The 13,794-nt window shown below is 71.8% G+C and overlaps 1 protein-coding gene across 1 annotated transcript; it reads left to right on the forward strand.

Moving 5' to 3' along the window:
- Positions 1-341: 341 nt before the first annotated feature.
- On the forward strand, positions 342-13,731 carry LOC140904535 (histone-lysine N-methyltransferase EHMT2-like). The gene is made up of 23 exons (XM_073326927.1): positions 342-545; positions 1,266-2,838; positions 3,133-3,199; positions 4,572-4,712; positions 5,785-5,839; positions 6,178-6,462; positions 6,822-7,078; positions 7,440-7,512; positions 7,647-7,744; positions 7,827-8,003; positions 8,317-8,439; positions 8,606-8,717; positions 9,253-9,354; positions 9,606-9,751; positions 9,982-10,125; positions 10,762-10,985; positions 11,143-11,328; positions 11,748-11,830; positions 11,950-12,056; positions 12,148-12,270; positions 12,363-12,464; positions 13,054-13,158; positions 13,535-13,731. The coding sequence occupies exons 2-23, from the start codon at positions 1,547-1,549 to the stop codon at positions 13,691-13,693; spliced, it is 4,161 nt and encodes a 1,386-aa protein (XP_073183028.1). The 5' UTR covers positions 342-545; positions 1,266-1,546; the 3' UTR covers positions 13,694-13,731.
- Positions 13,732-13,794: the final 63 nt, after the last annotated feature.

The raw sequence follows: 13,794 nt of genomic DNA on the forward strand, positions 1-13,794 counted from the left end.
CCCCATATCTCATGATGCACTGGGGCTGTCTCCCCCCAACAATCCCCTATATCCCACGACGCACCGGGGCCTTGTCCCTCCACGCACCCCTGTATCCCATGATGCACCGGGGCTGCCTCTCCCCAACCCCCCATATCTCACGATGCATGGGGCCGCCTCCCCCCCACGCACCCCCATATCCTACTATGCACTGAGGCCACCTCCCCCTCTGCCCTCTCCCACACCGGGTCCGCCTCCCCCCCGTATCCCACAATGCAGCGAGGCTGCCTCCTCCCCAACGCATCCCCGTATCCCACGATGCACCGGGGTGGTGGGGCTGCCTGTCCCCCCCCCTGTCCTCTCTCCTACCTTCCCCGTTTACTTTTCATCTGGCGGACAATAATCCCCTCGCCGGGTCCTGCCCCTTTAAGAGCCCCTCGCCTGGCCCCTTTAATTCCCTTTCTCTGGAGTTGGCTCCTTGTGCAAAAATAGAAAACCCCCCAAACCCCCCAAAGCGAAGCGAGGGGCAGAAACCCCGGGGGGCCGGGACCCGCGGCCGCCTGCAGGTGAGGGGGGGCCACCCAGGGAATGGGGAGGGGTGCAATGGGGGGGCGGGTGTAAAGGGGGAGGGGGCAGTGGGGGAGGGGTACAATGGGGCGCAGGGGGGGTGGAATGGGGGAGGGGCGTAGTGGGGGAGGGGTGCAATGGGGCGCAGGGGGTTGGGTGCAAAGGGGGAGGGGCACAATGGGGTGCAGGGGGTGGGTGTAAGGGGGGCGGGACGCAAAGGTTGGGTGCAATGGGGGAGGGGTGCAGGGGGGTGGGTGTAATGGGGGTGGGGCGGGACGCAAAGGTTGGGTGCAGTGGGGGAGGGGTGCAGGGGGGTGGGTGTAATGGGGGTGGGGTGGGACGCAAAGGTTGGGTGCAGTGGGGGAGGGGTGCAGGGGGGTGGGTGTAATGGGGGTGGGGCGGGACGCAAAGGTTGGGGTGCAGTGGGGGAGGGGTGCAGGGGGGTGGGTGTAATGGGGGTGGGGCGCGGCGCAGAGGTTGGGTGCAGTGGGGGAGGGGCGCAGTGGGGGAGCTCTGTCCAGGGTGGGTTCAGGGCCACTTTGCAGCCGATCAGGTGGGTGCCTGCCTCGGTCCCCCCTCCCCCCGGATGTGGGGCACGGGGAAGGCAGCCAGGGCCGGCAGGGTGTGATCGGGGCGAAAGGGGGAGCATGACAAGGAGAAAGGGGGTGCCCGGGGGCTGTCCGGCCTCAGCTAACCCTGTCCTTCCTGTCTGCCTCCAGCCCGGCCTCACTTCCAGTCGCCCCCCGGCTCCCCCTTCCAGCCCCCCAACTCCCCCCCAGCTCCCCCTTCCAGCCCCCCAGCTCCCCCTTCCACCCCACAACTCCCCTCAGCTCCCCCTTCCAGCCCCCCCTTCCAGGCCCCCTGCTCCCCTTTCCAGCTCCCCCTCCACCCCACAACTCCCCCCGGCTGCCCCTTCCAGCCCCCACAACTCCCCCCGGCTCCCCCTTCCAGCCCCACAACTCCCCCGAGCCCCCCCCGGCCCCCCCCGGCCCCCCCCGGCATGGCGTCGGGCGTGGAGCTGCTGCGGTTCCAGCTCCCGGGCCACGAGGCGGCCACGCTGCGGAACATGAACCAGCTGCGCTCGGAGGAGCGCTTCTGCGACGTGACCATCGTGGCCGAGAGCCTGAAGTTCCGGGGCCACAAGGTGATCCTGGCGGCCTGCTCCCCGTTCCTGCGCGACCAGTTCCTGCTGAACCCCTCCTCCGAGCTGCAGGTCTCCCTCATGCACAGCGCCAAGATCGTGGCCGACCTGCTCCTCTCCTGCTACACCGGGGCCCTGGAGTTCGCCGTGCGCGACATCGTCAACTACCTGACGGCCGCCAGCTACCTGCAGATGGAGCACGTGGTGGAGAAGTGCCGCAACGCCCTCTCCCAGTTCATCCAGCCCCAGATCGGCCTCAAGGAGGGCGCCCCCCCGGCCAAGGGGGGGGCCCCCCGGGCGCCGGCCGGCCCCTCGCCCCAGGAGCGGGCCCGCCACCGCCTCCCGGCCTGGCCCCCCAAGCTGGAGCTGGAGGAGCTGGAGCTGAAGGACGAGGAGGAAGAAGAGGACTACGGGGACGACGACGGCGTCTCCGACATCTGCATCGTCAAGGTGGAGTCGGCCCTGGAGGTGGCCCAGCGGCAGAAGAAGCAGCAGCAGCAGCAGGCGGCCTGGGCCAAGGAGGGGTCCCCGCCCCCCGGCTGGGCCAAGGAGCAGCAGCAGGAGGCCCAGGTGAACTCCACGGTGGCCGAGGGGCCGGCGCCGTCCGAGCCGGCCCCGCAGGGCGTGGTCAAGGCCTGCTACAGCCTGGCCGAGGACGCCGAGGGCGAGGGGCTGCTCATCTTCCCGGGGGGCACCTACGCGGAGGAGGCCGGCGGGCGCCCCGGGGCCGGGCGCGGGGGGCCGGCGGGCCCCCACCCGCTGCGCAGCATCCGCTGTGCCAAGTGCGAGGAGGCCTTCCAGGGGGTGGAGAAGCTGGTCTTCCACATGCGGGCCCAGCACTTCATCTTCATGTGCCCCCGCTGCGGCAAGCAGTTCAACCACAGCAGCAACCTCAACCGGCACATGAACGTCCACCGGGGCGTCAAGTCCCACTCCTGCGCCGTCTGCGGCAAGAGCTTCACCCAGAAGTCCACCCTCCACGACCACATGAACCTGCACAGCGGCCAGCGCCCCTACCGCTGCTCCTACTGCGACGTGCGCTTCGCCCACAAGCCCGCCATCCGCCGCCACCTCAAGGAGCAGCACGGCAAGACCACCGCCGAGAACGTGCTGGAGGCCAGCGTCTCCGAGATCAACGTCCTGCTGCCCTAGCGGGCGCCGGGAGGGCAGCTGGGGCTGGCGGTCAGAGCCGGGGTGGGGGGAGGGGCTGGGAGCCAGGACGCCTGGGTTCTCTCCCGGGCTCGGGGAGGGGAGTGGGGTGTAGTGGTTAGAGCAGGGGGGGGCTGGGAGCCAGGACGCCTGGGTTCTCTCCCGGGCTCGGGGAGGGGAGTGGGGTGTAGTGGTTAGAGCAAGGGGGGCCTGGGAGCCAGGACCCCGGGTTCCGGCTCGGGGAGGGGGAGAGGAGGGGAGCTACCGGGTCAGAGCCGGGTGCGTTTTCCCAGCAGCCAAAGAATGGACATCCCCGGCAGGGGAATTGGAGCCCAGGATGTGCAGAGCGAAATGCCGGGCCGGGTGACCTACGGCGGCGGGAGGGGGCGTCTCCAGTAGCTGGTAGTAGTAGGTTTTTGTCCGTCTCTCCCGATGGCAAGACAGGGGTTTAGCAACCTTCAGCTAGCCAAGTGCAGATTTAGCCACTAGGAACTAGAGAGGGACTGGCGGGGGCGGGGATGGGGCACAGACCTTTCCCCTCTGGCCCTGGGGTGGGGGCTGGCTGATGGGGCGTGGGGCTGTCCCCCTCTGGGGGGCGCCGGCTCTGGGGCTCACCCTCCACGTCCTTTCAACCAGTTTTTAGATTGTTTAAAACTTTTTTTTTATTAAAAGGAAAGAAAAGAAAGAAGTGTCCAAGCTGTTTTATTTGGGAGTGGGGTGCAGTGGTTAGAGCGGGTGGGGGGCTGGGCTGGGAGCCCAGACTCCTGGGTTCTCTAGCTGGACGTGGGGGAGGCTGGGGGCTGGGGGCCCGGACTCCTGGGTTCTCTCCAAGCTCGGGGAGGGGAGGGGGGCTGGGAGCCCGGACTCCTGGGTTCTCTAGCTGGACGTGGGGGAGGCTGGGGGCTGGGGGTTAGAGCGCAGGGGGAGCTGGGGGCCCGGACTCCTGGGTTCTCTCCAAGCTCGGGGAGGGGAGGGGGGCTGGGAGCCCGGACTCCTGGGTTCTCTAGCTGGACGTTGGGGAGGCTGGGGGCTGGTGGTTAGAGCGCAGGGGGGGCTGGGGGCCCGGACTCCTGGGTTCTCTAGCTGGACGTGGGGGAGGCTGGGGCCTGGGGGTTAGAGCGCAGGGGGAGCTGGGGGCCCGGACTCCTGGGTTCTCTCCAAGCTCGGGGAGGGGAGGGGGGCTGGGAGCCCGGACTCCTGGGTTCTCTAGCTGGACGTTGGGGAGGCTGGGGGCTGGTGGTTAGAGCGCAGGGGGGGCTGGGGGCCCGGACTCCTGGGTTCTCTAGCTGGACGTGGGGGAGGCTGGGGCCTGGGGGTTAGAGCGCAGGGGGAGCTGGGGGCCCGGACTCCTGGGTTCTCTCCAAGCTCGGGGAGGGGAGGGGGGCTGGGAGCCCGGACTCCTGGGTTCTCTAGCTGGACGTTGGGGAGGCTGGGGGCTGGTGGTTAGAGCGCAGGGGGGGCTGGGGGCCCGGACTCCTGGGTTCTCTCCAAGCTGGGGGGGGGGGCGGGTCTGGGTTGCGGGACCGACGTTCCCAGGGAAACACCAATGGGGATCGCTGGGGGGGTGGAGTGGCCCCAGGTGGGGGCGGGGCTTAGGGCGCCGGGGGCGGGGCTTAGGGCGCTGGGGGCGGGGTCTCGGTCTCCCCGCCCGCGGTCCTTTTAAATCCCCCCGCCCCGCGGGTGACGTCACTGCCGGGCGCTGCCGCCGCGCGCCTGCCGGGACCGGGCCATGGAGGCGGCGGGAGCGGGCGAGGTGGGGGAGGGGCGAAGGGACCCAGGCGTCCGGGCGCAGCCCGGAGGGGGGGCGGGTGTCTCTGATGAGACAGCGGCTAATGGGGGGGGCGAATCACTCCCCGGGCCCCCCCGCACAGACCCGGTACAGCCTGGGGGGGGGCGCTGGCTGGGGTCGGGCCGTGGGGGGCAGTGCGGGGCGGGGGGCTGGTTGGGGGTTGGGCCGTGGGGGGCCGGCGGGGGGGCAGTGCAAGGTGGGGGTTGGTGGGGGTCGGGCCGGGCGGGTAGTGCGGGGTGGGGGGCTGGTGGGGGTTGGGCCGTGGGGGGCAGTGCGGGGTGGGGGGCCGGCTGGGGGTCGGTCGGCGGGGGGCTGGTGGGGGTCGGGCCGTGGGGGGCCGGCGGGGGGGCAGTGCGGGGTGGGGGGCTGGCTGGGGGTCGGTCGGCAGGGGGCCGGGTGGGGGTCGGGCCGTGGGGGGCAGTGCGGGGTGGGGGGCCGGCTGGGGGTCGGTCGGCAGGGGGCCGGGTGGGGGTCGGGCCGTGGGGGGCCGGCGGGGGGGCAGTGCGGGATGGGGGCTGGAGGGGGTCGGACCGTGGGGGGCAGTGCGGGGTGGGGGGCCGGCTGGGGGTCGGTCGGCGGGGGGCTGGTGGGGGTCGGGCCGTGGGGGGCCGGCGGGGGGGCAGTGCGGGGTGGGGGGCTGGCTGGGGGTCGGTCGGCAGGGGGCCGGGTGGGGGTCGGGCCGTGGGGGGCAGTGCGGGGTGGGGGGCCGGCTGGGGGTCGGTCGGCGGGGGGCTGGTGGGGGTCGGGCCGGGCGGGTAGTGCGGGGTGGGGGGCTGGAGGGGGTCAGGCCGTGGGGGGCAGTGCGGGGTGGGGGGCCGGCTGGGGGTCGGTCGGCAGGGGGCCGGGTGGGGGTCGGGCCGTGGGGGGCAGTGCGGGGTGGGGGGCCGGCTGGGGGTCGGTCGGCGGGGGGCTGGTGGGGGTCGGGCCGGGCGGGTAGTGCGGGGTGGGGGGCTGGAGGGGGTCAGGCCATGGGGGGCAGTGCGGGGTGGGGGGCCGGCTGGGGGTCGGTCGGCAGGGGGCCGGGTGGGGGTCGGGCCGCGGGGGGCAGTGCGGGGTGGGGGGCCGGCTGGGGGTCGGTCGGCGGGGGGCTGGTGGGGGTCGGGCCGTGGGGGGCCGGCGGGGGGCGCTGGGCACCCTCTGACCCCGTCTCTCTCCGCAGCGGGACGAGCCGAGGGGGGCGGCCCCGGTGGCGGAGAAGGAGCCGGGGGAGAAAGGTGAGTGGGGGGAGGGGCAGTGCCCCCCCATGCCCCCCGGCACTGGGCTCTGCGGTGGATCGTGGGGCGGGGATATCGCCCCAGCCGGGGGGGGGCGCTGGGGGCTCCCGGGGCGAGGGCCCAGCCGGGGTAACGCCACCGGCCCCGTTATGGGCTCCCGGTGACACCGTCCAACGCGCCCCCTGCCAGCCCCCCGTGGCGTCCTCACGCCCCCTTTTCCCTCTGTCCCCTGCGCGCCCGGGGCCCGTGGGGCGGGTTAAAGACAGACGGGTCCCCACGCCAGCCCTGCGGCCGAACGTGGGGCTGCTGAAACATGGACAATCCCCTCCGCCCCCCAGCTCAGCATGCCATGGGGCAGGTGCCCCCCCGCGACCTCCCCACCGGGGCCCCGCCCCCGCTGAGGGCCCTGGGGCCGGAGGAGAAGTGGATGCCGGCCCGGGACGGGGAGAGCGGCAGGGGAGGGGGCGGGGAGAGTCCCCCCGCAGCGGGAAACAGTGGGGACGAGGCAGCGAGGACCCAGGCGTCTGGGGGCCCCAAGGAGGCGGCTGGAGGATCACCCGACGAGGAGGGGACTCTGGCAACCGTGATGGTCACGACCGGCTCGGGGAGCAAGGGATTGCCAGGTGAGTGGGGGGGGCTGCGGGCCGGGGGGCTGTGGGTTTGTGGGGCAGGGGACGGGGGGCTGCAGGTCGGGGAGGGAGCGATTGGCTGCGGGTCGGGAGTCTGGGGCCCCTGGAGGGAAGGGGTACCCGGGGGAGGCTCTGGGGAGGGCGTGAAGGGCCCGGTGGGGGGGGGCAGAAGGACATGGAGGAGGGGCCCCGGGGGGCTGTGGGTCGGGAGTGAGGGGCCCCTGGAGGGAAGGGGGACCCGGGGGAGGCTCTGGGGAGGGCGTGAAGGGCCCGGGGGGGGGGCAGAAGGACATGGAGGAGGGGCCCCGGGGGGCTGCGGGTCGGGAGTGAGGAGCACCACGTCTCTCCCCCAGGCCACGCCAGCAAGACGCTCCCCTCCTCGCCCAGCAAGGCCGGGGGGGGGCCGAGCCGCGCCAAGATGTCCCTGACGGGCACCAGCAAGTCGCCCCCGTCGGTGCAGAGCCTGGCCATGCGGCTGCTCAGCCTGCCTGGTGCCCGCCTGCCCCCGGAGGGGGGGCCCGCGGGGGATCCCCAGCCCACCGCCCCCCCGGACCCCAAGCCCAAGGTCCACCGGGCCCGCAAGACCATGGCCAAGCCCAGCAATGGACAGGTGGGTTCTGGCGGGGGAGGGCTGTTGTCCCGGACGCCTGGGTCCCCTCGTGCCCCTCCCCGGGTTAGCGCCCCCCCCGGGTGTCATCCTGGACGCCTGGGTCCCCTCGTGCCCCTCCCCAGGTTAGCGCCCCCCCAGGGTGTCATCCTGGATGCCTGGGTCCCCTCGCACCACACCCCAGGCTAACCCTCCCCCGGGGTGTCGTCCCCGATGCCTGGCCCCATCCTCTCACCGCTACTGCGGCCCCTCCCCTAAGGACAATGTCCCGGACGCCTGGGTTCCATCACCGCCTAAGGGAGGGGTTGTTCCAGGTTTGAGTGCCGTGTCTGACCACCCCTCCCCACCAAAATCCTGTCCCCAGGTCCCCGAAAAGCGAGTCTCCGAGATGCTGCATTTCCGAGTCTCTGACGACCTGCGGAGCATCGAGGAGCCAGGTATCCAGGGGGCTGCGGGTCGGGAGTGAGGGGCATGGCAAAGCTGGGGGGCTGCTGGTCAGGATTGAGGGGCATCAGCAGAGCTGGGGGGGAATCTCTCTCCTGCCCCCCCCCTTCATTCCCTCTCCCCCCAGAGCCGGCCAAGCGGCCGAAGCTGGACTACGGGACGGATTTGATTCACAAGCGGCTCCCGTCCTCCCTGCACAGATCCAGCCCGCGGGCCAGCACTGAGGTATGGCCTCTCCCGGACACCTGGGTCCCTCCCTCCCTCCCTTCCGGGGCTCAGGGTGGCTCTGACCTGTTGTCCTCCCCAGATCACGGTGACGGAGGAAATGGCGGCTCCGCCCAGCGATTCCCGCCCCCTGGGGGACCCCTCGGGGGCCCGGGGTGTGGGGGGGGCCCTGGAGGAGTGGGAGACCGAGGTGGGCGAGGACTTCAGCCTTTTCTACGACAGCTATTCCGTGGATGAGCACGGTGACTCGGACAGCAAGGTGGGGCATGGGGGGGCTGCGCACGGGGGGACCCCTCGCCTGGCGCTCAGATGCGGCTGCCTCTGGGGAGGGGCACGAGGGCTGGTTATCTGGGGACCCCTGGCCCTGCGCTGAGATGCAGCTGACTCTGGAGTGGGGTGCGGGGGCCGGTTATCTGAGGACCCCTGGCCCTGTGCTGAGCTGCGGCTGACTCTGGGGTGGGGCACAGTGTGTTTGGGACGGGAAGGGGAATCCCAGCTCAGTCAGAGCCAGGCCCAGATGCCTGGGTTGCTTCCCGCCCCCCCCTGCTGAGCTTTGTCCGTCTCTTGTCCAGTCGGAGGCAGACAGGGTGGGGGAACAAATGAGCGAGGAGGAGGAGGAGGAGGAAGAGGAGGAGGAGGAAGAGGATGAAGAAGAGGATGAAGAAGACGACGAATCCGGGACCATGTCGGACAGGGTGAGCCTCCGGGGGGGGCAGGATGGGGGAGGGGTGGTGGTAGAACTCACCCTCCTTCTCTTCCCCCATGACCTTTTTGTTCTCTTGTTCCTTGCCCCCCCTGCTCTCGCCATCATTCTGTGCCCCCCCCCCCCCCCCCGGCTCCAACTCGCTCCCCCCTGCCCAGAGCGCATCCAGCACCAAGCGCAAGGCCAAGAAGCGCTGGAAAAATGACAGCCCCTGGGTCAAACCGTCCCGAAAACGCAAGAGGAAGGAGGCTCGGCCCAAGGATGGGCGAGGTGAGGGGGGCGTGTGGTGGCCCGTGGCTCCGGAACCAAGTGGGGTGGGGCCCAGCGGGTCGTGGCGGCAGAGAGAGGAGGGTCTGGGCTTTGCGGGGGTCTCGGAACCGTGTCTGGAGCCTCCCCGGTCTGGGAGATATTCTCCCACGCTCCTGCCCACCTGCTGTGTTTTCTCCCCAGCCGGGATTCCTCGGTGGTTTTGGTGCCCACCCCCTCTCCGGGGGTTGGATGCCAGGCCGCCAGGTCGGTACCGCCGCGAAGCCGGGACTTTGGGCTTCCCAGCACTGGCGGCTCATTTCTACCCCAAACGGTGCCAGAGAAATGGGCCAGCGAAGATGGCGTGCCGGGGGAGGGTCAGTGTGACCCGGGCAAGAGGGTAATCGGAAGGCTGGGATCCTGGTGTGAGAATGGGGGGGCGTCTGGGGGGCAGGGGAGGGGGAGCAGCTGCTGCTCATTGCCCACATCTCCCTTATGCCCCGATTCTGTCGCTCCCTCTTCCCTGGCCCCCGGCCCCCTCGTTCCCCCTCTCGGCCAGGTGTCAACGGGGTCTCCGCGGCCGGGCAGAGCGAGTACACGGAGGTGCCGCTGGGGTGCCTGGAGCTGCCGGGTGAGGGGGCGCTGTCCCCCAACAATGCAGGTGAGACCCCGGCCCCCCATGGGCACCCCCTCCGCTTCCCCCCCGCAGTGTCCGGTCTGTGTTCTCCCCTTCTCCACCCCCCGCCCCCCAAATCACACCCCCCTCCCACCTTGGGGGCCCCCCAACTCTGCTGGGTTCAACGCTCCCCTTCCCCCCCCAACCCTGCCGGAATCCCCCCAAATCCCCCTTCCCCCACTGATCTCTGGTTTCACCTGAAACCCTTCACCGGCCCCACTGGGGTCCCCCCCCAGGCGTGTCCAACGAGACGAGCTCGCTGGAGACCGAGCGCTTCGAGGAGCTGCCCCTCTGCTCCTGCCGCATGGAGGCCCCCAAGATCGAGCGGCTCAGCGAGGCCGCACGCAGCCACTGCATGGCCACCGAGAGCGCTGACGGGGAGGTGAGGGGGCGGGGCCGGCGGGGGGGCCGGCGGCGTGCGGGGGCCACGGAGTGTTTGGGATGGGAAGGGAGCCTTGCCTGCCCCGAGCTGTGGCTGACTGTGGGGTGGGACACGGGGGGCTGGGTATCTGGGGACCCTGGCCCTGCACTGAGATGCAGCTGGGTGGGACTCTGGGGAGGGGCGGGACCCCGGTGTCCGGGCTGACCCCCCCCGACCCATTTCCCCCCCAGCTGAGCGGCTGCAGCTGCAGTGTGCTGAAGCGGGAGACCATGCGCCCGTCCAGCCGGGTGCCCCTCATGGTTCTGTGCGAGTCCCATCGTGCCCGGATGGTGAAACACCAGTGCTGCCCTGGCTGCGGGCACTTCTGCACGGCCGTGAGTGGGGGGCTGCGGGTCGGGAGCGAGGGGAGCTGGGGGGCTGCGGGTCGGGAGCGAGGGGAGCTGCGGGCTTCGGGGGCTGCGGATCGGGAGCGAGGGGAGCTGTGGGTCGGGAGCGAGGGGTGCCGGAGGAGCTGGGGGGCTGTGGGTCGGGAGTGAAGGGAGCTGGGGGGCTGCGGGTCAGCAGCGAGGGGAGCTGGGGGGCTGCGGGTCGGGAGCGAGGGGAGCTGCGGGCTTCGGGGGCTGCGGATCGGGAGCGAGGGGAGCTGTGGGTCGGGAGCGAGGGGTGCCGGAGGAGCTGGGGGGCTGTGGGTCGGGAGTGAAGGGAGCTGGGGGGCTGCGGGTCAGCAGCGAGGGGAGCTGGGGGGCTGCGGGTCGGGAGCGAGGGGAGCTGCGGGCTTCGGGGGCTGCGGATCGGGAGCGAGGGGAGCTGTGGGTCGGGAGCGAGGGGTGCCGGAGGAGCTGGGGGGCTGTGGGTCGGGAGTGAAGGGAGCTGGGGAGCTGTGGGTCAGCAGCGAGGGGTGCTGCAGGGGCTGCGGGTCGGGAGCGAGGGAAGCTGGGGGGCTGCCGGTCAGCAGCGAGGGGTGCTGCAGGGGCTGCGGGTCGGGAGTGAGGGGCCCCGTCTCCCCACAGGGCACCTTCCTGGAGTGCCACCCCGACCTGCGGGTGACCCACCGCTTCCACAAGGGCTGCGTGTCCCAGCTCAACGGGCGGATTTTCTGCCCGCACTGCGGCGAGGACGCCTCTGAGGCCCAGGAAATCACCATCGCCCGGGCCGACACCTCCGCCCCCGCCCCCCCGCCCCCTGGCCAGGAGCCCCCCGACACCCCCGGCCGCGCCGACACCAGCCAGCCCAGGTGAGCCGCCGGGGGGGCGCGTGCTGGGGGGGGTGGGGAGCCCCCACGTTGCGTCAGTGTTGGGGAGGGGGTGGGGGGCACTGTGGGGGCCGCGTCACGGAGGGGGTGTCCCGGACTCTGACTCCCCCACCCTGCTGCCCCCTCCTCTCCCGTTCAGCGCCCGGATGCGAGGGAAGGGCGAGGGGCGCCTGGTCCCCCCCGACCCACTGGCCGACGGGATCGACAGCTCCGGGGGCCCTGTGCTGACCCTGCCGTCGGGCGCTGCCATCTCGCCGCTGGGGCTGGGCCCGGGGCCGGGCCGCGAGCAGCTCGAGAAGGCCCTGATCGTGCAGGAGGCTGAGAGGTGGGACCCCCCGACCCTCCCCCCCCTTTCCCATGACCCTCTTGCTCTCTGTGATCCCACGGCACCCACCAACACACCTGTCTCCGCCCCAGCCACCTTGATCCCACGGCACCCACCAGTACGTTGTCCTGCTCCTTGGAGTCCAGTGCCCCGTGGGTCCCTCCCAACCCTCCCTGTGGCCTCCACCTTCCTCCCCAGCCACCTCTCTCTGCCCCCTGGTATCGTCCAGCTGTGACTCACGGCACCCACTTATCCCCAGTCTGCCTCCCTCTGGCCCCCCAGGACTCCCTCCCCCACACACCTGTGATCCCACCGCACCCCCCCCGTGCGCCATCCCTTTGCCTCCCCTTCTCTCTGCATCCCCCACCAGCCCTGCCGCTGACCCCGTCTCTCTCTGGCTCGTCCCCTCGCTCCGCCAGGCGGAAGAAGCTGCGATTCCACCCCCGCCAGCTCTACCTGTCGGTCAAGCAGGGCGAGCTGCAGAAGGTGCTGCTGATGCTGCGTGAGTGGGGGCTGTGGGGAGGGGTTGGGGGGCCGTGGGGTGATGGGGGGGGCATTTGGGTCTGTGACCCCACGCCTGGCTCTGATCCTGTTCCCCGATTCTCTGCCTCCCCCCTCCAGTGGACAACCTGGACCCCAACTTCCAGAGCGACCAGCAAAGCAAGCGCACCCCACTGCATGCCGCCGCCCAGAAGGGGTACCTCGAGATCTGCCACGTGCTGCTGCAGGTGGGGGGCGGGGCCCGGGGGCGGGGCGGGGGGCGTCTGGCAGTGGGCGGGGTCAGATCCTGGCTCTGAAACTCCCCCCCCGCCCCCCCAGGCTGGTGCCAACATCAACGCGGTGGACAAGACGCGGCGGACGCCGCTCATGGAGGCCGTGGTGAGCAACCAGGTGGAGACGGCGCGCTACATCGTCCGCCGGGGCGGCTGCGTCTACAGCAAGGTCAGGGCGGGGCGACGGGGGGGGCCGGGGGGCGGGGGGATACCTGTCTGCCAGTCACCACACAGTCTTCCCCCCACCCCGTCCCCCCCCAGGAGGAGGATGGTTCGACCTGCCTCCATCACGCGGCCAAGTGCGGGAACCTGGCCATGGTCTCTCTGCTGCTGGCCACGGGGCAGGTGGACGTCAATGCCCAGGTGAGTCGGGGACCCGGGCGTCCGGCCCCCAGTGTGGGGAGCTCACCCCCTGTCACAGTGAGGGCTGGCCCCGTTGCCCCAGGGCGGCGCTAGGAGCTGGGCGGCGGGGCGGGGGGCAGCAGGGGGCTCTCCCCGGGCAGTCAGGGCTGGCCCCAGGGCGGGGCTAGGGGCTGGGTGGTGGGGCGGGGCAGGGAGCAGCGGGGGGCTCTCCCCGGGCAGTCAGGGCGGGGCTAGGGGCGGGGCGGGGGGCAGCGGGGGGCTCTCCCTGGGCAGTCAGGGCTGGCCTCAGGGTGGGGCTAGGGGCTGGGCGGGGGGCAGCGGGGGGCTCTCCCCGGGCAGTCGGGGCGGGGCTAGGGGCTGGGCTGCGGGGCGGGGCGGGGGGCTCTCCCCGGGCAGTCAGGGCTGGCCCCAGGGCGGGGCTAGGGGCTGGGCGGGGCGGTGGGGCGGGGCGGGGGGCAGCGGGGGGCTCTCCCCGGGAAGTCGGGGCGGGGCTAGGGGCTGGGCTGCAGGCAGCGGGGCGGGGGGCAGCAGGAGTCACTCTCACCCAGCCAGCAGCGCTGACCCCTCTCCCCCGTGGCCCCCCCGGCAGGATAACGGCGGCTGGACCCCCATCATCTGGGCCGCGGAGCACAAGCACATCGAGGTGATCCGCATGCTGCTGACCCGTGGCGCCGACGTCACCCTGACAGACAACGTGAGTGGCGGTTTCTTGCTCCCCCGGAGCTGGCTCAGCCCCCCCCCCCCGCCACCCCCCCCAGCTGCTGGGGTCTCGGCTCCCTTCTCTGAATCAGTGTCTTGGCTTCTCAGTGTCCGTCCGTCCGTCCCCCCCGGCTCCCCAAATCTGTACCTGTCGCTGTCTTTGCATGTGTAGGTTTCCAGGCTTCCCCCCCAAGTCTCTGTCGGTTTCCAGGCTCCCCGCCCCGTCTGCGTGTTGGTGTCTTGGCTCCATCCCTGGTGCTGGCCACTATCTCTGGCTCCCCTCAGGGCGTTTGCTGGTTTCCAGCCCCCCCATTTCTGAGCGGAGCTGGGATTTGCCGGTTTCAAGGCTCCCCGTAACCCCTCCCCCGCAGGAGGAGAACATCTGCCTGCACTGGGCCTCCTTCACGGGCAGCGCCGAGATCGCCGAGGTCCTGCTGAACGCGCAGTGTGACCTGCACGCCGTGAACTGCCATGGGGACACGCCGCTGCACATCGCCGCCCGCGAGAGCTTCCACGACTGCGTCATGTGAGCGGGCGCCCGGCTCAGGAGGGGAGAGGGGGCTACTGGTCAGAGCCGGGGGGGGGGTGGAGCCAGGACTCCTGGGTCCGCTCCTGGCTCCGGAAGGGGAGT

This window comes from Lepidochelys kempii, unplaced genomic scaffold (genome assembly GCF_965140265.1).
Source record: "Lepidochelys kempii isolate rLepKem1 unplaced genomic scaffold, rLepKem1.hap2 scaffold_182, whole genome shotgun sequence".
Lineage (NCBI taxonomy): Eukaryota > Metazoa > Chordata > Testudines > Cheloniidae > Lepidochelys > Lepidochelys kempii.

Excerpts from the sequence above, each read along its gene's own strand:
- LOC140904535 (XM_073326927.1), top strand. The coding sequence starts at position 1,547 with ATGGCGTCGGGCGTGGAGCTGCTGCGGTTCCAGCTCCCGGGCCACGAG. Across the intron at positions 5,840-6,177 it reads GAAGGAGCCGGGGGAGAAAG|CTCAGCATGCCATGGGGCAG; the intron begins GTGAGTGGGGGG and ends TCCGCCCCCCAG. Across the intron at positions 13,159-13,534 it reads ACGTCACCCTGACAGACAAC|GAGGAGAACATCTGCCTGCA; the intron begins GTGAGTGGCGGT and ends CCTCCCCCGCAG.